Consider the following 20,914-nt stretch of genomic DNA (forward strand, 5'->3'; position numbering starts at 1 on the left):
ATGTCCTTTCTTCCCTCTTGGCTTTCCCCCTCCCCTCCCTTCAGAGTCAGGTGAGTATTACCTCACTGTAGTCCCAAACTGACCAAGGGAAGGGGGGTGACTAACTGGAGAGTCCAACAGATCCTTTGTTGATGTCTAGGCCAGTGTCCTTTGTTCCTGTGAGGCTGGGCTGGGTTTGTCCCATACATGTCCTGATGAGGTGTGAACTGCCCCTCTGCTCTTGGAGAGTTTTGCCTAGGCCTCTGCTCCTGGAGAGTTTTTGCCTGGACTTGTTTTAAGCCATGAGGACACATTTTCAGACTCATAACTATATACATGAAATTACAATCTATAACATTACTATAACAACAATGCTCAGTGCATCATGAGCCTTCCGAAGACACCTGACATGACAAACATTGCATTGGATACCACACTATCATATTATAAGGATGAACATGGGGGTGCAAAGTGTTCCCCCAAGGTACAGAGCATCACACATACCCCTAATCATTTTTGTTGCCCTTTTCTGAACCTTTTCCAAGTCCAATATATCTTTTTTGAGATGGGGCAACCAGATCGGCAAGCAGTATTCAAGATGTGGGCATACCATGGATTTATATATATGACAAGATATAGCTAGCTTCCCACCGCCACTCACTCCCACCCCACTTGCTTTGCACCACCCAACCAACCTTAATTTTGCCTGATAAAATCTGCAAAGATCAAAATACTAAATTACTAGATGACTATAAAATTTCAATTCCTATTCAAGGGATCCATTTCCAATGTACCCTTAATCCTCTTTAGGAAAGCAATCTAGGGTCAAATCAGTTCAAACTCTAAATGAAGCCAGTGGGAGTTGTATTGCTGAAATCAGTAGAAATTCAGCTTGATGGAAAATAAGCGGGTGATGAAGGTTCCATCTGTTCAGGTATCTAGCATACCAAACACAGTTAACCAGTTTGCCATCCAAGAATTCACTACTCCAACTCAAGGGGGGAAGTGGTGGCTTCATTTATTTTCATCTTTCATTGTTTTTCCATTCTAAAGTACAACACCTTGGACTGTACAGGGAATTTTAAAAAACAGCACTATGACTGACAACCAGCAGCTCTCTCATTCTCAGCTGCTGGCTACCAGCTGCTTCTCTAGTTTGGTTTCCATGAAAAATGGAAGTCAAACAGATAAAAATGCAGTGAGGGGAAATGTTTAAATACAACTGCAAGTGCCAGTTTCAAGAACCAGTTACAGGAGATCAGGCTACTCAAGCCTGTAATAGTATAAATGTGAAGAGAATAGTTCCAATTTTTAAATGATTGGCCTCAGCATCCATTCTTACAGGAGGGCACCTGAGGGGAGGAAAACAGCATGAGGATTTCCCCAAATCATTCCAAGAGGAGATAGGGGTGAATGAACAGCACTTCCACACCTATAACACTATGGATCTTGAAGAATCTGCAGAAGGCAAGAGCTATCCACATACAGGCTGGCTACCTCCACAATGGCTCAGGCCTGCCCCTCCTCTGATTCACAGCCGTACCATCAGCCCCTTCTCTGGCCCCAGCTATCTGAAGGCCCCCTTAAAGGAAGATTCCGCTGTGTCAAGAGGTTCAACAGAAGAGGTAACAGAGCTTAGCAGAAGAGCCTGGAGCTGTTTTACCTCTCCCTAGTAAATGGTGATGAACTGGTAAGGAGATAATGAGGACCCTCCCAATGTCTAGCCTAAACCTGTCCACTTCCCATTTCTCCTCTATGCAAATCTTAACCCATGGAGAGCCTTTTGCAGAGTCCCAGAAAAAGGGTGGTGGTGCTGCGGAGGCAGCAGGGGAGAACCACACATAGAAGTATATTTACAAGTATATTTTGGAGGCAAAATGTGGCCCATCATATCCTTTGAAAGGATCTGTTTTTAAAGGGACCAAGTGTCTTTACATATAATAATCCCTTTAAAAATTAATTTTATATATGTAACATTTTCAGTAATACACATTGTTTATTCTGTGATCATGAAGGGCCAATACAGGATAACAATCACACAGATTTTTAGTAGTAGTAGTAAACATTTCTATTATAAGAGTGCCCAAAGTCTTAGGACCCCATTGTGCTAGGTGCTGTACAAACACTGGGGGAAAAAAGAGATTCATATATAAATATAGCAACACACAGCAGGAAAAAATCCTCCCCCCATTTCCTCAGAAAAAATAACTTCACAAATATTTATCATATTTATTTAACAATAGTTAAAACTCTATTTTAATTAAAGCAATAAAAAAACCTTTTGAGATATGCATTTATAACAGGACTTCCCCTGTCTTTAGCCTTTAACCTTGTGTTTCAGCACATATGTGAGGTATACAGCTAGCCAGTGTAACCGCAAACCTTGTCATCCTTGATACTTACTTGGATACCAGTCCTGTGCCACTGAGATCAGTATGAATTTCCAATGGAGTGCTTAACTACTGGAATGCACAGAAATGGAATGATCAGTTAAAATGTGCCTGAGTGGGTTTTTTTAATTTAATATATTAAAACTTAATTTATTAAATTTAAGACAACTTAAAACAATTCTCCATCCGGTAGCCACATACACGTTAATACCACCATCTAATATGGCAAGTGGAATCCTAATTTTTTAAATTTATCTTTACAAACGGAGATCTACAAGACATATGTAACTTAGGCACAAACTCGGCAAAGAAGCTTCAGCACTAATGACAGCCCCTGGACATGATTATTAATAATAATGGTGGATTATTAAGCTGCTGGTAGAAGGGGTGCTAGCAATGCCAGAGGCAGACATAAAATAAGAAGAGACCATCCTTCAGCTCACCCCAGTACCTCACAGAAACCAGTTGAATGTTATGGGCTACACCTTCATCGTTTACACACACCAGTTGCTTGCAGCAGAGCAGGATTTGGGCCCGGAGTATTTAACATGGCTCTTCCGGTCTCACTGATCACTAGATGGTAGAAAGCGTGAGGTCGAAAGCCGTGACAATGTGCTCCCATGGGGCGATGCCGCTCCCCCGGGGGATCCAGGGCTGATGCGGCTAGGATTTTAGCAGTGCACTGATTATATACCCGCGCTGCCTATTTAACCAAACAGCACCCGAGGGCTAAATTAACCGACATAAATAATTCAGATATCCCCCACCGAATGAAAGGCTAGAGCCCCTGCATTGTTCTGGAAATGTGCAACTGAATGCAGATAGTCACAGAACACCTTAGTCAATTTCAAATCCCGCCTCCCCGCTTTTACTTGTTCTGCTTGAAAGCCAGCCTGTGAGAAAAGCCAGCCTTGCAGTCTGTGTGACATTGTTGCTTGCATGGTAAGGACCCCTCTGACACTTCAATGGAGGTGCTGCTGTGCCTCCAGGTGCCACGTCCCAGAACCTTGTGTTTCAGGAGGGAAGGTAGCTGCAGGCTCCGGTGATCCAAGAGAGAAATCGCTGGGCAGCCGCTCTTGCGGCTGCTGCAGCATCTGGATCGGAGTGCAGCAAAGATTTGCTGATGCCTCTCACGTAGTATTTCGCAGGAAGTTTCCATACTTCTTCAGGTGAATCGGTAGAAGGGGGCCGGGGGTTGGAGGGAAGCGGGGCTGAATCATCCTAAAGGGTCTTTCTTACTTTCTTTCTTTAACCCAGTTCGAGAATTTCCAACCGCATCTTGACCCAAGTGTTTGGAGAGGAGTCCCCAAGCGATGCGTCCATCTGTCTGAAGAAACGGCCACGGACGACCCCTGGAGCCTCTGGTGGGGGTTGTAGGGATGTGTCGCGTGGGGAGCCTCACTGGGTTTGTGGCCACAAGGGAGGATCCCAGCAGACATAGGCTCAATCCTGAGCTTTCAACAGCTTGAGAACCTACACAGTGAGCCACTGCAACTTCTGCAGTTCATCAGCATGGGGAGAGGGGACAAGGAAGAATGGGGTTTGTATTGCTAGGTTTTCATTCGATAAGGATGCTTCTCTATCTAGTTACAAAACAAGAAGGGCGGGGGTGGGGGGGCTGTGCACATCTTGGCTGGAGAATTGCCCTGGTTTTGTCTGTTTAAATTTTGCAGGATATCTTGAGCTTGCTATGCTGTTTTGTTATGATTTCCTAGCTTTGCTGTAGATCTGCTTTTAATAATGCATTTAATGACTGTATTATGGCCAGGTAAGGGATATTCTCAGAGAAAGCTTCTCTTAGGGTAAGACAAAACAGGCAGTTTGTAGCAGAAATTAAATGTTTTTTTCAATACCGCTTCTTGAAATTGGCTGTAAATGATTATAGACTGAATTCTATGTTTTTGTAAATACAGAAGTGTCCTGGTGCAAAAGGATGCCAAAGAGAAGTGAAAGCTATAGATATAACTGTATATCAACAGTTGCCTTGCAGATACTTCATATCTTATGGTACAAATATAGTACATGCTCATGGCCAGTGTACTGCATTATTTTATGTTCACAAGTCGAAGAAGGATGATGACACTGAATCTTTTGTTTTTCTATTCTGTGTCTCACTTATCCAGACATCCCTAGCTCATAAGAATAAAAAGTGCATTACGGAGCACAGGATCTACCACCAAATGGATGCTCTAGGTATTGTGCATTTACTAGGAGTAAAATCCTGTCTTTTTATATTGTATATAAAGGGGGTGGCAATCCCTTGCTGGCTCAGATTTGCAGGGGAATGCACAGTGGAATTGAATTTACTGCTGCTCCAAAAAGGTGCAGTATGTCCTGTGATTACATACTGCAGGCCACACCTGGCCCTACTACACTCTCAGAATGGCTAATTACACCCTTCTGATACCAAACAGTGCTGGGCAGCATGGCACTGGGCTCCCTGCATAACATTCTCTTGAATGCCAGGTTTGGGATCATGACCTGCTGGATGTATAGGGTGGGAAGAAGAGGCTGACTTTCCTGCAATGATTTAGGGATGCAGTATGTGTATTAACTGAAGTGAGGCTGGCTCTGCAGTCACAGAGATGTTCTTGTGACATTTCCAGACCAGTGTTGTCATCTCAGATGGTCCAGATGGTTTGGATAAACTTCCAAATTCATGGAAACTGGAGAGAACTTTTTGAGGTGTACCCATCATTAATCCTCTCCCTTCATTACCTCCTTCAAATTCCTGCTACAGCAGCTGTACCACCCTGAAGGGCCACTCCTCCAGAGACAGCTTTTTAAAGATATTTAGATATATAAAGATGCATACAGGCACCTAAGTGCTTTTGAAAATCCCAGTATGTGCCTGTCAGCATCTTTAGGCACCTAAATACCTTTAAAAATTCTTAGAAGCATTAATCTGGAATCCAGGCCATTTGAAGCATCATCAGAATGACAGGGTCACTGCACCACTGCTTCAGCCATGCAACCTCCAGTACTTCCTGAATGATAACTATCTGAGTACCATGGAATGACTTTTTATTATTATTATGTGATTACAGGAGCCACCTGAACTCATTAAGCACAATTAGTTTTTTAACCTGGCTTTTAAAAAGGGATGTGAATTCTCAGTCAACCCAGGCTTGATCATGCAAGGATCTGAGTCCCCTCAACTCCTGGTGACTTCAGTGGGACTTAAGTGTACTCAGCACCTCACAAGATTGGGCCCTTACACAATGATCTTTACAACAAAACCTGTTTGATTTTGAGGGTAAGGCTAATATCCAACATGTGAGGAAGACTCTTGAGGAAGTCTTATAATCAGCAACCTTTGGAGGCTGTGGTCAGACTTCTCAGACCCTTTCCCAAGAACATGTGGAATTACTGTTGACACTTTCTTTTTCCAAAGTTTGGAAATGTGAGGGTGGGTAACTAGGGTTGCACAAAAAGTTCATGTCTAAACCCTCAAACCACCCATAATCAGGGTTGGATTCTAACAGAACTTTAAACATCAGCCCAGGTCCACAAACATTTGGTGGATATGGGTCGATGCTGTTACAATAATCTTAGGCACTCCAACTTATCTACCTATTTATCTAGGCTTCTATACTGTGCTCACTAACATCTTTTGACCTCCTTAGCACCATTCATCCAGCAATGTCCAGTTGCTCCCGACCCTCTGCTTACCATTGTCATCCATGGGGGTGAAGCATTTGTTCCACTCCTGCTTCCTGGTAGCCCCCTTTCTGGTCTTGAAGGGGCATCAGATGGCCTTTTCCACCACAACAGGCTATTCAGGGATCCTTGCTTCTCCCAATCCAGAGGGATTTTGAGGCGCAGTTGAGTGAAACTACATGGAAGCAAACTGTAGAACCTGGACCAATAGGGATTGGTTTGGTGAAAACTCCTGACAAATGAACCCTACAAGTTCTAGTTCCTATAATGCATGCCCCTGATCTCTGACCTAGTGGTTACCTACATACTTTGTTGGATTAGGACCCTCTAACATTCATGGTCTTTTTTCCTCATGATTTTACTCTAGCGCAGATGACATTATGTATGCATAACTGCTGGCTGCAGCCTTCAGTCGCCAATCTGCAAACAGATTTATAATGTAAACATATCCCATTCCCCCAAACAAGTAAAATCTTACTTTTATATGGTACACATGTAGTACCAAATTCTCCACTCCAATCTGTGAGCATGCAAGGCCTGAAATGCAGTGGAAATACTACATCTCTGCTGCTCAGGACTCAACAGAGACACACAATATGGATTGACAGGCCCACGGCCCCTGCACAAGAAATATACACTATTACTCCATATAGCCAATGGCACCCACAGAGCTGTTCCACCCCACTACTGCAGGTTGCGGCCAAGAATTCTGTTCCTCAGCCCTGTATGCATTTCCTTGTACTCCCTGTCAATTTACTCAGGCTTTGCATGCTGAAGATTTGACCCATAATTGCCAGTATGATGAACTGAAAAATAAATAAATAAAATAATATCAGTGTGGGCTAATAGCAAACGTTTAGTAGAGCAAGCATGCAAGGACCAATAGCAATGCTTGTTTCCTAGTCTGTGTGAGAAATCAGCCCAAATATTGCTCTAATCCTATTAATTAAGCCATAGGGTCCAGTGCATAATACTCCTGTTGGTGATTTAATACAGGGTTTTATGTGTCTCTTCTTCATTCCTGAATTATGTGATCATCCTAGCTCATTAAAATAAATGGTGTTACTTGCAGGTTTGGTTTGGCTTGTAAACTGTATCTTATCTTGGAACCTGCTTCTGCGCTCGTTTCTCAGGCAAAACTCCCATTGACTCCAATGGGAGAGGATTTTTGCCAAAGTAAGACTGCAAGATTGGGAGTTTATGTTCCTCTGGGAGTTGGGGGCAGAGCCCCTCTGATTTCTATGGACTTCTCATAGGCACAAGTGTCCCCCTCCTGCAGAACCAATTGCAGAGCCAGGGCTATAGTTTGTCTCAGAGACTTCTGTATCTTTTATGGGTGTACTTTTTTTTCTGGCACTGTGTCTTCTTGCTTTAGTGTACAAATCATTTCCCAGTATAAGCCTTTCATTTTTTTAATTTCTCAGAGTCCTTGGACTCCTGCAAGGAGAACTTTATTCTTGGCTGGATCCTGTTACATATAACGGATTTGGGCAACAATCTGAGAATTCTGTGATTTTACTCTCCAATCTCTGCAGCTGTTAAACTTTCTGGAAAAAACTGGAAACGTGCCTTACATGAAAACGTGTGAATCAGGTGGTTTCATCTATTACATTTGTTTTCTTCATATAGATATCAATTATTGTTATTCAATTGCTGTTGACGTTAATTTTGGTTACTACGGGCCATATAGTGGCACCTGGTCTCTCACCGAGTAGCTCCATACGCTGTAAATTGTACCATTTGGTGCAATGGCACAACTCACAGAACAAGACATTACTCAACAGGAGTAAAGATCTCATGGCTCTGATGGACAAGCCTCTAAGTATGAGGAATTAATTTTGCTAATGAACAATGCAGAGGTTTGGACTGGGAGTCAGGGAGAGGAAAGAGATGGTGGTGGTGAGGTGCTTAAACCAACATTTTCCAAACCTTAAAACAGGTGCAGGTTGTAGGGCCAAATCCAATGGGTATAAATCAGTGTAGCTCTAGTGAAGTCAATAGCTCTACACTGACTCACATCAGCTAAAGATCTGGCCCCCAGTTTTTAACCATATCCTTCCTTCTATTTTATCCTTACTCCTTATTATGGACTAAATTAAACGGAAGCTGCAAAAGAAAAAAATAGGTTTGCTTTCTGTCCTTTTCTTTTCTCCTTCCCTGTTTTTTAATTTTGGTTCTTTATGATCTATATAAAGAAATATGGAGGTTATCAGGAGGGAAAGAGAAGATCCAAACAAGGATCTTTTACTGGTTACTGTTTGTTTTTTCTGGGATGACTTGGAAATTTATAATGGGAGCTTCCTTGGAGAAAGGGTGTTGAACAAAAGGAATGTTTTCCCCAAGTGTTTTAGTTAAATAGGTGTTAACAGCCAACAAAAACAAAAAAACAATCAGCCTAAAAATTATTTCCTCCCCCCCCCCCCACCTGGTGGTACTTGCTATGTTATAATCCTACCAGTTCTCTAGTTGTCCATAGAGTTGTCAGGGAAGGCAGGATATCAGTTTCTAACAGGAAACCAAGCAGACAAAAATTATGAAGAGAAGAAAAACCTCTTTTGCCTTCTTTATCATTATAAAGAAGCCAATAAAAAGGGGTGGGGGAGTCCAATTTCTTTCCCCTTTGCAGATCACCTATAATGCTATGACACCTTGAGGTCTGCTGAGTTGTGGCAGTGGTGATGAGGCAGGTGTGACACCTGAGTGGAAGTGGCTGGAACATAATGCCCATGTAAGGCTAAGGCAGGTGTATTGCTCCCAAGAGCACAGGAGAAAGCATGTTCAGAAATGTCACTTGTACACTTCTAAATATGGTGGAATGTGTGCTCAGTCAGCACCAGTCTCAAGGCATTAGCTGGTGTGTATGGGTGGGGCCCTGGCCATGTTCCCTAGCCCACTTGGCCACATCATCTTTGCAGCTTTTACTGCCACTACATGGGCTAGCGAGCCCTGCCTCACTCCCCCCCACCAACACTAAGGGAGCACAAATCCCAGCATGGGTTACCTCCAGCGTGAGTGCACTAGAAAGGAGGAAGGGTTCCCTGCACGCCCTTCCCAGGCTAGTGCACTCATGCAAGGGCAAACCATAATTTGGCCCTGTGTATTTTCGGCCTTTCTACATTTCTTGCACTCTCCCGCCCAAACTGCCAGTGAAGTTAGTGGATGTTTTTAAAGTGCCACGAATGCGGTATTGGGCCCTTTGTGTACTGCTTATTAATGATGCTTTGAATGAGGAAGCTGTTTTAAGGCTCCTAAATCAGTGTCTTGGGGAACAGCAACATTTTAAAAGGGAAAATAATGGTGATGAGAACAGCATAATGAGGGAAAGAAAAAGATTCTCGCTTCTCCCATTAACCTTTCCGCATCCACTAACTGGTGTAGGGATTTCTAATTTCAGTTTGGTGGGGACATATACACTGTGCACCCTTGGGAGGTGGCACATGGCTCAGCCTGCCAATCTGAATGTAGCTTTCGACAGTCTGTGGCCCCAGCCAGACTCTAATAATGTTTATGCTCTACTGAGTGACAATCGCATAGGACAGGAATTCAGAAAAGCAAGTACGCAACTGCACAAGCACTTTATCTTTCATTTAACACTACTTACACATACACATGATTAGTGAGAAGTTAAACATTCAGCTGGTCATTTTTACAAGCATTTTTAGGCACGCATTTGTCTGAAAAATGGAGCCCAAACAATAAGATGCCCAACAATATTATATAAAAATGACATTTTCATTCTGTACGTTTGGTTTATTGCCGTTAGAGTTCTAGGCTAAAATACATGGGCCCAATCCATCAGTCTGACTCAGGTAAAATGCCCATTGAAGACAATGGGTGTTTTACCAGATTAAGGACTCAGATACTGATAGTGCAAGCTCTCCAGCATAAATTTCCCATTTAGCTCTGCACATGGAGGCCTTGCAAGCTCTGACCAGGATTTTGCCCAGTCTGATAAAATGCCATCTAGTGCTGCCTTGCAAAATTTCACATGCCCCTGGCCAGTAGTTTTCTATTTTGGGTGGGAGGGACAAGCAAGTAAATTATCAGTTTTTCATTGTCATTGTCAGGATTAGCAACTCCAACTAGCTTTCGTTCAGGGACTACCAATTTCTAATGACAGTGTTGCCAGGCTGATTTGGGGGTACAAAAATGTACTTTCACTATTAATGTCCATGCAGTTTTTGTTTTCAAATTTTTTTTATGCTCTAAGGTCTATGTTACATTTGTCCATAACCAAACTGACTCCTCTTTTGTGTACAGGCAAAGAAGGAATCCGAGTGAAAATCCTGAAAACTCACCAGTATGTGACACCCAATGATGAGCAGTAGCTACTGCAGCAACGCTTCAGCCAGCATGAGTGTCAACGAAGTGTCCACCTTCTCACTGACTTTAGAGCAAAAAACTGGCTTTGCCTTCGTAGGGATTCTGTGTGTTTTCTTGGGACTACTTATTATTAGATGCTTCAAAATCTTACTGGACCCCTATAGTAGCATGCCTTCTTCCACTTGGGAAGATGAAGTCGAGGGTCTTGATAAAGGAACGTTTGAATATGCTCTTGCATGAAAACTCAAGAGTATCCTGCCTTACTTTTGATGTTGATTTCATTTTGAAAACCTAGTACTGATACATTTGTACTATATACCTATGTTTTGAAGATATGATGGTGGCATCCATTTTATTAAATAAATATTTGTTGTAGACTTATAAAAGCATCTCATGCTGCTTTTATTTTGGGAATTCGCCTTTTGTGGAGCTGGGGTAAGAAACAGCTAATAGCAAAGAAAGACTTTAGGGAGACGATTCACTAAACATTCAGTGAGGAGGAGTGGCAGAGAAATCTCTTGAGAATCAGACCCGTCACCTGTCTCTTCACAGGCAGAATTCATGCCACAACATCACATCAGTGACAAAGAGGGATGGGTGGGAAATATTTTTGGATGGTAAACATAATAGTAACTCCTAACTCATCCAAACATGATTTCTTTAAGTCCAGAAACTGACCTTGGAGACCTCATATGCAAAAATTGAATCAGCCCAATGTACTGGACGAGTTTAGCTTGCAAGACTAAACAGCACAAGGGGAGATGCCTGCAGGTACTCATGTGTCTGCATGTGGAAACTCTTATTTTCAGTTACTAAGAGAACAGAAAAACCACCATAGGAGCTAAGGGTTATTGCAGTCACTAATGAAAGTCCCACCCTCAAACACCTGGAGGTGCTGTCACATTGGCTAAATCCATGTGAGAGGAGCATGCTGCTGCTGCTGCTACTATATCCGGTGTTTCCACAGTCTTTTCAGAACAATGTGTAGGGCTCTTTCTTGCTCCCAGTCTGAGAAAACTGTTTACACTTGCCGAAACAAAACTTCCCTTTTCCTGCTCTAATCAAATTCTTAGATGACCAAGCAAGAGTTATTAGGGTGGGCGTGGGGGGTAAATGTCATTAAAGATGGTTTGGTTGCTATACATAAGATATATGGTACACTCAGCATTGCAAGACACGTGCCCATCTCAAAAATCCAACCAGAGCCTCTAATTCCATCCCCACATCCTCATACAGCTGAAAATTGGTTAGTGGCTTGCATCAGAAAGCAAAGTCATTCTGAGAGATTCACAGAGATGAGGGGAGGGGAAGAAAAAAAAGCAAGTATTAGTTAAGGACCCAGTCCTCCAGTCTAATTGAGCTGTGCTTAGAGCAGGACCTAACGGGGTGTATAGCTATTTTCGCAGCACCTTTGTGCTTCTCTGGGGACTGATTCAGAAGTTGGAACAGCCTTTGCTGCTCTAACTTGTGTTGGATGGTAATAGCCCCCAGTGGCCATAATACCAGCTGGGGATTGCCAGAGTACAGAGGCAATCTGCAAGTCCCTCTATACCAGTGGATCAAAAAAGGATAGAACCTAGACCTGGTTATGCCAGCTGTGCATCATCCAGTAATTCCCCCCATGCTAGAAAAGCCTCGACAGGCAGGGCAGGACAGCTTTTCAGTCTCTTGGCACTACCAGAGTGGTGCAACGGGGCAAATCAGGGGCCAGGATCTGGCCCTACCATTGGATTTTATTTGGATTGTCACTCTGAGGAATTCTGTGGCAGAGGGTTCTAGTAAGACAGAAGAAAGAGAGAAAAAACAGAAGCTGAGTAGTAATACCTCAAGGTCACCTCTTAGCGCAAATAGCTGCTGTGTGAGAGTGTCAGAACTTGACAGTAATTTGATTCCACTTTTGAGAAACTTGGAATCAGACTTTTGTTTAGGCATTGTCACTCCCACTAAACAGCTATGCGTGCTAAGAGATGCAGAGACAAGAAGATGAGTTGTAGTGATTGTTTTACAGTAATTCAGCAAAATCCATATTGTGCCACATGCCATATTTGCTAGACAAGTGGCAGTGAAGGGAACTTGGCTAAGCAAAATGCCATTCACAGGGGAAGACACTGGATTATATGGGAAAAGCCATGAACATCATGCCTGAGGCTCATAGCAAGAAAGAGAACAGTACTGGTGGTACTGACTCTTGTTGGTGGTCTTCTCCATCCAAAGTGTACAATGTAAAAAGCTGTGTCCTGGAACATGTAACATTTAAATGGCTTGGGTTCCAGTGTGAGAAACCTTTGAGGCCACATAGCTCCAATATACTCTATTTATTTTTGTTTTAATTCAAACATAAATCAAGTACCTACCATGCAAAATTATCCAGTGCAGAGCCTTAGCACACTGTACACATGCTCATAACTATCCTTTTCATCTTGGTAACAAGAAATAATATACTATTTCATTTTTGCTCTGGTTCATGAACTGTACTTAGTTCTTTGACTTGACAATATTTTGTTATAGCCGTATACCAAATTCCATTTTGATTACAAAGCAACATTAGTTGTTTCTCCATCAAAAGGAAAGACTCAAGCCTACAAGAAGGAGTGCACAAGGCTGGAACTTTTCAAAAGGCTTTCCTCAAAAATACAGGGCAAGGTTTTCAACAGAGAGAGACTCAAAAAAGTTCACACACAGCCTGATTCTCCTCTCATGTATTCTTATCCCCAATTTACTGATGGGGAAATCAAGGCACGGAGACAGGAAGGTTAAATGACCTCATCAAGGTCATAAGGAGAGTCAGTGGTCTCATCCATGCTGGGGATCTAAATTAATTCAGGATTATGCATAAACATGCTTCCAGCTAAACCAGTTTCTAACAGTGTTGCTAGGGGATGTTGACGGGGCTAACCGGTGTTCTAAAATGTGTTATAGCTGAACCAAGGAGCTGAGCAGGCCATGATTTTAAACATAGTGCCAGCAAAGTGTGACCCCAAGAAACTTTGTTTTTTTAAACACAATTCCCAAACTCTTTTCAAAGACCTGTCCAAAGCTAGGCTTAGAGCGCCAGAGTACCTGGCACCCAAACCTATACTCGGACCATTAGGCTATGCCTTCTTCAGCATGAAGATTTATATTAACTCCCTGGATAGTGCCACTGTCCAAGTCTCAGATGTGGTGATAGGCACATCACTCACACAGGCTGAAGTTTACCCCGTCTGGAGGCTCAAACTCAAGGACTACGCCCAGTAGGCATGAGTTTCAATCTCAAGAGGGGAGTTTACTGATAATTATGTAGCTGGCAGATCCTACAAACACATCATTGCAAAGTCAGAGTAGTCTGTGAACAAATAAACATGCTCATTTCAAATGCAACAACTACTTGGCCCAATTCTGCTAAAGGCACTGTTGAGATGGACAACTTGTGGCTAAGGCACTGGATGGGGATTCAGGAGATCCAGATTCAATTCCCAGCTGTGCCACATTACCAGTGAGACCCTGGGCAAGTCACTTATTCTCTGTGTGCTTCTATTCCCCATCTTTAAAACAGAGATCATAATACTGCCTTTCTCTCACTCTGTGTCTGTATAGACCCCAGTCCTGCAAAGGCGTCACCGATATTTAACCTTATGCACACGAGCAGTCCCGTCAAACCAACAGTGTCACCTATGTGCTTAAAGCTGAACACATTTAAACTGTGAGTGGGCCCCCTAGGAACTACCATAATAGAAAAAATAAATAACCACAGTTACAATGAGTAGTACCTTATTCCATGAGTCTTTTCCATTGACTTTAATGGGACTATTTGCTTGACTCACTGTTCAAATTCCAAATACAATCTGCTAAAATCGGATTTCCAGTCGTGGAGTTTTAGAAATTTCAATGTAAATTCAGCCACCTTTTATTGTACATCCTTCCCCAACCCCGAAAGTATCAAAGAAAACAAGTCTAAAATGAAATGATCTTAAAGGAAATAAACAGGAAGGACATACTGACACGCAAGTGCACATAAGCAGATCCATAATTGTGGGACAGTAACTGATACAGCAGCCTAGAAGCCTGTAGCTATATTGTATAAATTCTAAAGAAAAACAAACCAATATATTTTTCTCCTATGACATGCAGGCACAGTTTTATTCCTTCCTTCTAAGAATTAACAGGTTCATTTATAGTTGATATTTAACAAGCTAGAATGTCCCTCTAAATCAGTCACTTAGGAGCATTTTAGAGCATGTGTCAAAGACAGGGGTTGGGTGAGTCACTTGATATTTTGCACAGAAGAAAGAATTAGCCAATGAGGTAAAACCCATGCTGCATAAGTGAGAAGGATGGTCTATATACAGAAGTACATAAGAGGCTGATTGCCCTTCACTAGAGCACGGGACTGAGAGGTAAGTTAAACTATCCTGAACAGTGTAAGCTTGTTAATTTATGCAGAGTGCAAGAATACTAATAATACTAAATTTAATGGCGAATAACAGCATCTAACAGACCTCTGGAAATCTACTGCAAAAAACAAATCATTATTTGCAAAGGCAGCAGAAAGGTAAGAGACTTTTATTTTCCTGGTGGCAGAAACACTTACCGTAAAAGTAAACTTGGAAGGTGAAATTATGGGCCCACTGAAGCTAATGGCAAAATTCCCATTGACTTCAAAGGGCCAGGATTTCACCCAGAGTCTACAAGCACAGAATTAGGACCAAATCTGGTTTTTACTGAAGTCAGCAGCAACACTGCTATTGACTTTAGTAGGATCAGGATCTGGCCCTTATGTAAGAAAATATTTCATTTCCGTGCACTCTTTTTATATTAAAGATTTTTATGCTAATGGGAAAAGCATACAGTCTATAGTCAGAGATTACCAAACAATAACATAACAAATGTAATATGGATCAGAGGTGACCAAGAAAAAATAGTACCAAACAAAGAAGCTGAAAGAAGGAGCTTCTTGTTTCTGGTGGAGTTCACAAAACATTAAGCCGGAAAGAACAGCTTGCTTTGAAAAAACAATATCTTTGGAGGGTTATAAAGAAATTTTGTTGTGACGAGAGTTTACAGCAGAATATTCTATATACAGAGAGAGAGAGAGAGAGAGAGAGAGGGTAGATGGGAGTCACAGAATCGGGATCTGATTTGCATTCAAGTGCTATAGCTAAGTCTCAGAATGAGCTTTGTATATTTGGTTAAGGGGCTCTTCAAGTTATAATTCCCCTGTGTGATTACTAGATATTTTATATAGGTAGGTATATGTAGATCTATCAATATATATGGTTAATTTGTCTTTCAATTCCCAGTTCATTCTTCTAATGGGTTTATTTATTTACCTGATGTTCAGTTGGTATAATCCTTTTATAATATTGCATGTTTTTTCTCCAAAATTTCCTGCTATCAGATATATTTTCAAAAGGGCCCAAGACCCAGCATGAGCTCAGCAGAGACAGGATTAGACTTTTACTGGATTGTTCTACAGGATGGGATAGCCTAATTTTGGCAATTAATTGATCTTCAACTATTAGCGGTAGCTATGCCCAATGACCTGTGATGGGATGTTAGATGGGGGGGAACTGAGTTACTACAGAGAATTCTTTCCTGGGTGTCTGCCTGGTGAGTCTTGCCCACATGCTCAGGGTTTAGCTGATCGCCATATTTGGGGTCGGGAAGGAATTTTCCTCCAGGGAAGATTTGCAGAGGCCCTAAGGGTTTTTCGCCTTCCTCTGAAGCGTGGGGCACGGGTCACTTGCTGAAGGATTATCTGCACCTTGAAGTCTTTAAACCACGATTTGAGGACTTCAGTAGTTCAGACATAGGTTAGGGGTTTGTTACAGGAGTGGGTGGGTGAGATTCTGTGGCCTGCATTGTGCAGGAGGTCAGACTAGATAATCATAATGGTCCCTTCTGACCTTAAAGTCTATGATTCTATGATACACAGGGTTGTAAAATTACATTTCTTTAGTTTCTGAAAGTAGTTATCAATATATGCATTATTTCAAGCCTCATATTGGTCTGGCTCAGGATTTAGTAGATCACAAATAATTAGTAATACATGCCATTTCAGAGTCATCTAACTTGACAGCTTGTTCTCCTTGGACCCAATCCTGAAAATTTAACCATTTGCAGGATTGGGCTTTATATATATACCCTTGTTTTCCTTTTGGGGGGGCAGTTCTGAATCCCTCACACATTTAGTTCTAACCATCTGCCACTATTTATTTTAAATGGTCTTAAATGGGTATTTGGGGACACAAGGAATGCAAGATCAGATCTGTAAAATTATTCTTTGAATCTTGTATTGTCTAAAACTATTGCTAATATATATTTCAGTAATAAATAACTGTCATTTTGCTTTAGTTATTTGGACACAATATGAACCATTGAGCTGTACATTATTCAGAGAAGTACTATGTTTAGTCCCTGAAAAGATAATATACTCAGGAAAGTTACTTTTATGTATAGTGTTAGCCTATTTAGGGCCTGATCGAAGCCCACTGAGATAAATAGCAAGACTCCCATTGATATCACATTGACTCAGACTTTGGATCAGGCCCTGTTTGTAAAAAGTTATAAGGCTGCTATCGCACTGGGTTTTTTAAGAAATCATGGACGATTTACATTACTGTGTAAGTTAATTAAATATATAAAAGTTTTACTTGTGCTTTTGATGACAGAGTCATGCAGGACAACCTTAAGAAGAATACTTAGGAGTGAACACTTCAAGAAAGTCTCCATTGAACTTTGCTAGATTAAGAACCAAGATCTTTCAAATGCAACAGCATTACTGTCTTATTGCAGATAAAGCAACACTACCTCCAACTACAGAAGAATAGAAAGATTGGTGACCTAAGCACATAACATCCCTGAAGATGTCAATGAATAATTCTCCAAATGTATTCTTGGACCCAAGTCCAAATAGGTTTCAAGTTAATGTAATTAACGAAAGCCATGACAATAATGCAACACCCCAAGAGGATGCCGATCCTCCACATTATGAAGAAACATCATTTACTGAAGAAGCACATAGCAGACACAGGATCAGTCACAGGCCTGGAAATAGAGCATTATATGAAAATTTTATTCAAAATGGGGATACCGTTAAATCGGATGGAAATTTACATCCCTATGATACTCATAGTAACACATATTATCTAAAAACCTTTGGCCATAACACAGTGGATGCAGTTCCTAACATTGATTATTATCGAAACACTGGCAGCATCAGTGGGGCCAAAATGAACAGACCAAGCTTGTTGGAAATTCATGAACAACTGGCAAAGGTAAGTTGCAAGGAATGATACATTTTCCATTACATTTGCAGGCTAATTTTGTTTATTAACATATCCAGCCCCTTATCTTGTGAACCCTGTGCAAGAGAAGAAGTATAACTAAATGCTTCCCTTATTTAGACTTGTACCTGCAGGATGTTTTCTGTTGTGTATTCTGCTAGGAGCAAAGATCTTTCTTAAACAGGTTTGTATCTGGTTGAAAATAATGAATGTACTCAATCAGTAGGAACATATGCCTACTTCTTGTCTACAGCTATAAAGCCACAGGATTTATTTTATGTTTGACTTACAGTTAAATGTGTAGAAGTAGCAATTTAAGACATAATTTAACCTAAATCAAATATGAAAGTGTCTATTCTAGCCTAACACCTGATCATAACCAGAGTTCTATTGATTAGTTTGTTGTGTTCATGCAATAATCTGTTAATAACTGTGGTATTAAAGTTTTATAATGTAGAATAAATACCATTATCAACTAGTCAGAAATACAAAGCTTTACCCATTTGTGCTATGAACAAAAGCTACCAAATTGTAAGACAAGGTGACAAGATGCAAATTAAGATGAGCTTCAAACACAAAAGAATGTGTGTTGGTTCTGAAAGTATTTGCTTTAAAGAGGTATATGTTAACAGACAATTCTCGGGGACAAATTCATCCTTAGGGTACTGGTTACCCCACTGACATCAATGGATTCACGCTAGTGATGACTTTGGCCCTCATTGTTTATTGTAACAATGATTTTTGGGAGGTTCTGAGAGGCACCACTTCAGTGATCGTCTATCAACCATTTATTCAGAAGTCATTTGGTGAAATCCCTTTTTACTGCCCAATGCAAAAGAGTTGTTTAGAATTCACTCATATACTATGGTGATGGGACCATGGAAGTATAGAGGCAAGATAGACTTACAGAAAACTAGTTAGAACCACAGAGTACAGCTGGTCTCGACAAATGAGATACCTAAACTGCTTTTAATGATTTTCTAGAGTTGGGGTTATTTCCCCACTCCTTTCTAAGGGGATTGTGGCCCTAGTTTTGATTAACTGATTGAATGGGAGAGTTTACCACTGACCCACAAGACTGATAGGTCTAATGAACAGAACTTCCCCTCCAGCAGTCACTCCATGCATGTTCCACTTTATCTGTACAGCCACTTCTGGTAAATTGATATTAATTAACAAGAAACAGGCCCTTTGTCATCATAATCCTCATTTCTGTTGCCCTCCACCCCTACTTTTCCCAAAATGATTAACCAGAAATGCATTGTCTAGGTCTGATCCTCCATTCCCTGCACACTCAAAACTCTCCTTAAATGTATTTGAAAAGTTTATAACAGCAAGTCTCAGATTGTAATGGTCAAAATCAACCCTCTGAATAGCAGGGTTTCACTAACGTCTGTGCTACTTCATGTGCACTAACGTAATTCATTTCTATAAAAAAAACCTTAATGGACTGCTGGGGGCCTGATTCTGCACTGCCTTGCTCTGTAGTGACACATGTATAAAGTGAGCGAAGAGTAGGTATAAAACACAACTTCACTGAGAGTTTTGGGTGGACAAAGACTACTAGATCAAGCCCTCTATATAGTTCTTCTTTGCAACAGTTAAACAAAGTAACTGAAAACCTACTGGAAGAAATTATTAGGGATGGTTCAACTAATTTGAATAAAATGAGAATCCCTCTTACCTCCAAAACCATGGTGACAAGTTCGCTATAAAAAGCATTGCTGAGATGTAACCTTCACCCCTTTTTTAGAGTTGAAGTCAAACCATTTTCCCCCTGAAATTCTAAACTGTTCAGATGTGTCTTAGGGAAGAGGCGGGAGAAGGGGATTCATGTCTAGCTTCCAGCTGGGACTAGAAGTGCCAAAATACAGTGAGAAAAAAATGGTTTCTTTTCTATTTCTGGCCAAATGTGGAAGCAGAAGTCTCCAGAGAAAGCCTGCTCTCATTACATTTCCAACTCAGTTTTGCATATTTGTGAGGTCTGAATAATTTGGATAAGCATTAGACTTTTGGATGCTGGTTCAAATGCAGTTCAACCTCCAAACCTCTTGAGGTTCACCCATCCTAGGAAGGATCAATCAGAAGTACTGAAATCAAGCCTAAAGTTAACCGTTTGAAAATCAGGGCCTGATTATCCCCCCCATCTCCCACATTGGGACTCCCATTTACAATAAGGCCTCTGCCTGAGCTGTGCAAAGTGGCCTTAACATAAATGAGAATCAGGTCCTTTGTGTGGTCACTTACAGCTACGCAACATGAATGCCAAGTGGGTATAAACCACCTGGTGTAAATGACTGGAGAATTCCAATTTGGTAGCTACTCACTTTGCAGATGTACAAGTGAAAACTCAAAGGACAAGGCAGTGAGGAATCTGGCCCTCCATGTTCAGATAAGTTTCTTGTATTATATAAATGAATGACACTGGTGCATGTGAAGTAGCACAATGAAACCCTGGTGTCCGGGGCTTAAGTCTTGACCATTATAACCTAATTCAGTCTGGGGTTTGCTGCTGGACAGCTTTTCAGTTTGGGTATCTGTTTTTGTTTACAGAATGTAGCTGAACTTTAGCTGTTTAGTTTCTTGTCCTTTGAGGGTTTTTTAGTGGTCAAAGCAAGAACTGTCTAGCTCATTTCAGAAGCTTCATAACATTACTTATTTAACATAAGGTTTTGCAGGTCATGACTACCAGGGGAGAAGGAGGCATATTCTAGTTGTTGACACACAGCACTAGCAGTTGGGATTTCTGGGCTGTAATCCTGGCTCTTCCACTATTCACTGTATGACATAAGCAAGTCACAAGTTCCCTTGGTCTTAATTACCCCATCTGTAAAATGGGGATATTAATATTTAACTGGACTTGAAGCAAGTGCTGTGAGGTCTAAGTTATCAATGTTTGTAAAGTGTTCTGAGATCTTAACCTGAAACACTGAAGAACACAGGATAAGAACATCGAGAACGCAATTCTGGTATTTAGAAATATAAATAAATTAGATGTAATTGCACGATAGGTTAGGATAGTAAGCACTATGCAAGCGCAGTAATTTTAATTGTCACAGTGTTTTTAGTGCACATGGGGTATTATGGAATTGTTATAATAATTGATTATTAGTGAAATAATCACATTTCATTCCCTTTATGTGGAACAACTCCATGTAAGCTTTAGACCAGTGGTGGACAACCTGCAGCCCACACGCATCCCATCAGGGTAATCCACTGGCGGGCCACAAGACAATGTTCACATTGACCGTCCGCAGGCACGGCTGCCTGCAGCTTCCAGTGGCCACAGTTCGCCGT

At 41.3% G+C, this 20,914-nt stretch overlaps 2 protein-coding genes across 7 annotated transcripts in view; both read left to right on the forward strand.

Annotated features, from left to right (window-relative positions):
* Positions 1-3,155: 3,155 nt before the first annotated feature.
* On the forward strand, positions 3,156-10,648 carry CTXN2 (cortexin 2). 3 transcript variants are annotated; one of them, XM_074964777.1, is made up of 5 exons: positions 3,156-3,311; positions 3,627-3,849; positions 4,493-4,562; positions 7,454-7,622; positions 10,290-10,648. In XM_074964777.1, exon 5 carries the CDS (start codon positions 10,344-10,346, stop codon positions 10,590-10,592), a length of 249 nt encoding a protein of 82 aa, XP_074820878.1. In that variant the 5' UTR covers positions 3,156-3,311; positions 3,627-3,849; positions 4,493-4,562; positions 7,454-7,622; positions 10,290-10,343; the 3' UTR covers positions 10,593-10,648. The 3 variants fall into 3 exon arrangements, with proteins under 3 accessions (XP_074820878.1, XP_074820876.1, XP_074820877.1); XM_074964775.1 differs by having other exon boundaries at positions 3,163-3,311; positions 3,627-3,909; XM_074964776.1 differs by lacking the exon at positions 3,156-3,311 and adding an exon at positions 3,335-3,538 and having other exon boundaries at positions 3,627-3,909.
* Positions 10,649-14,611: 3,963 nt separating this feature from the next.
* Positions 14,612-20,914, forward strand: part of SLC12A1 (solute carrier family 12 member 1) — a 67,501-nt gene continuing 61,198 nt past the window's right edge. For 3 of the 4 annotated variants that reach the window (XM_074966368.1, XM_074966370.1, XM_074966371.1), the window contains exons 1-2: positions 14,612-14,728; positions 17,003-17,608. In XM_074966368.1, the coding sequence (XP_074822469.1) occupies positions 17,198-17,608 (411 nt within the window). In that variant the 5' untranslated portion in view covers positions 14,612-14,728; positions 17,003-17,197. The other variant, XM_074966369.1, reaches the window with a different exon arrangement.

The sequence above is a fragment of the Natator depressus genome, chromosome 10 (assembly GCF_965152275.1).
Source record: "Natator depressus isolate rNatDep1 chromosome 10, rNatDep2.hap1, whole genome shotgun sequence".
NCBI lineage: Eukaryota > Metazoa > Chordata > Testudines > Cheloniidae > Natator > Natator depressus.

Excerpts from the sequence above, each read along its gene's own strand:
- CTXN2 (XM_074964777.1), top strand. The coding sequence starts at position 10,344 with ATGATGAGCAGTAGCTACTGCAGCAACGCTTCAGCCAGCATGAGTGTC.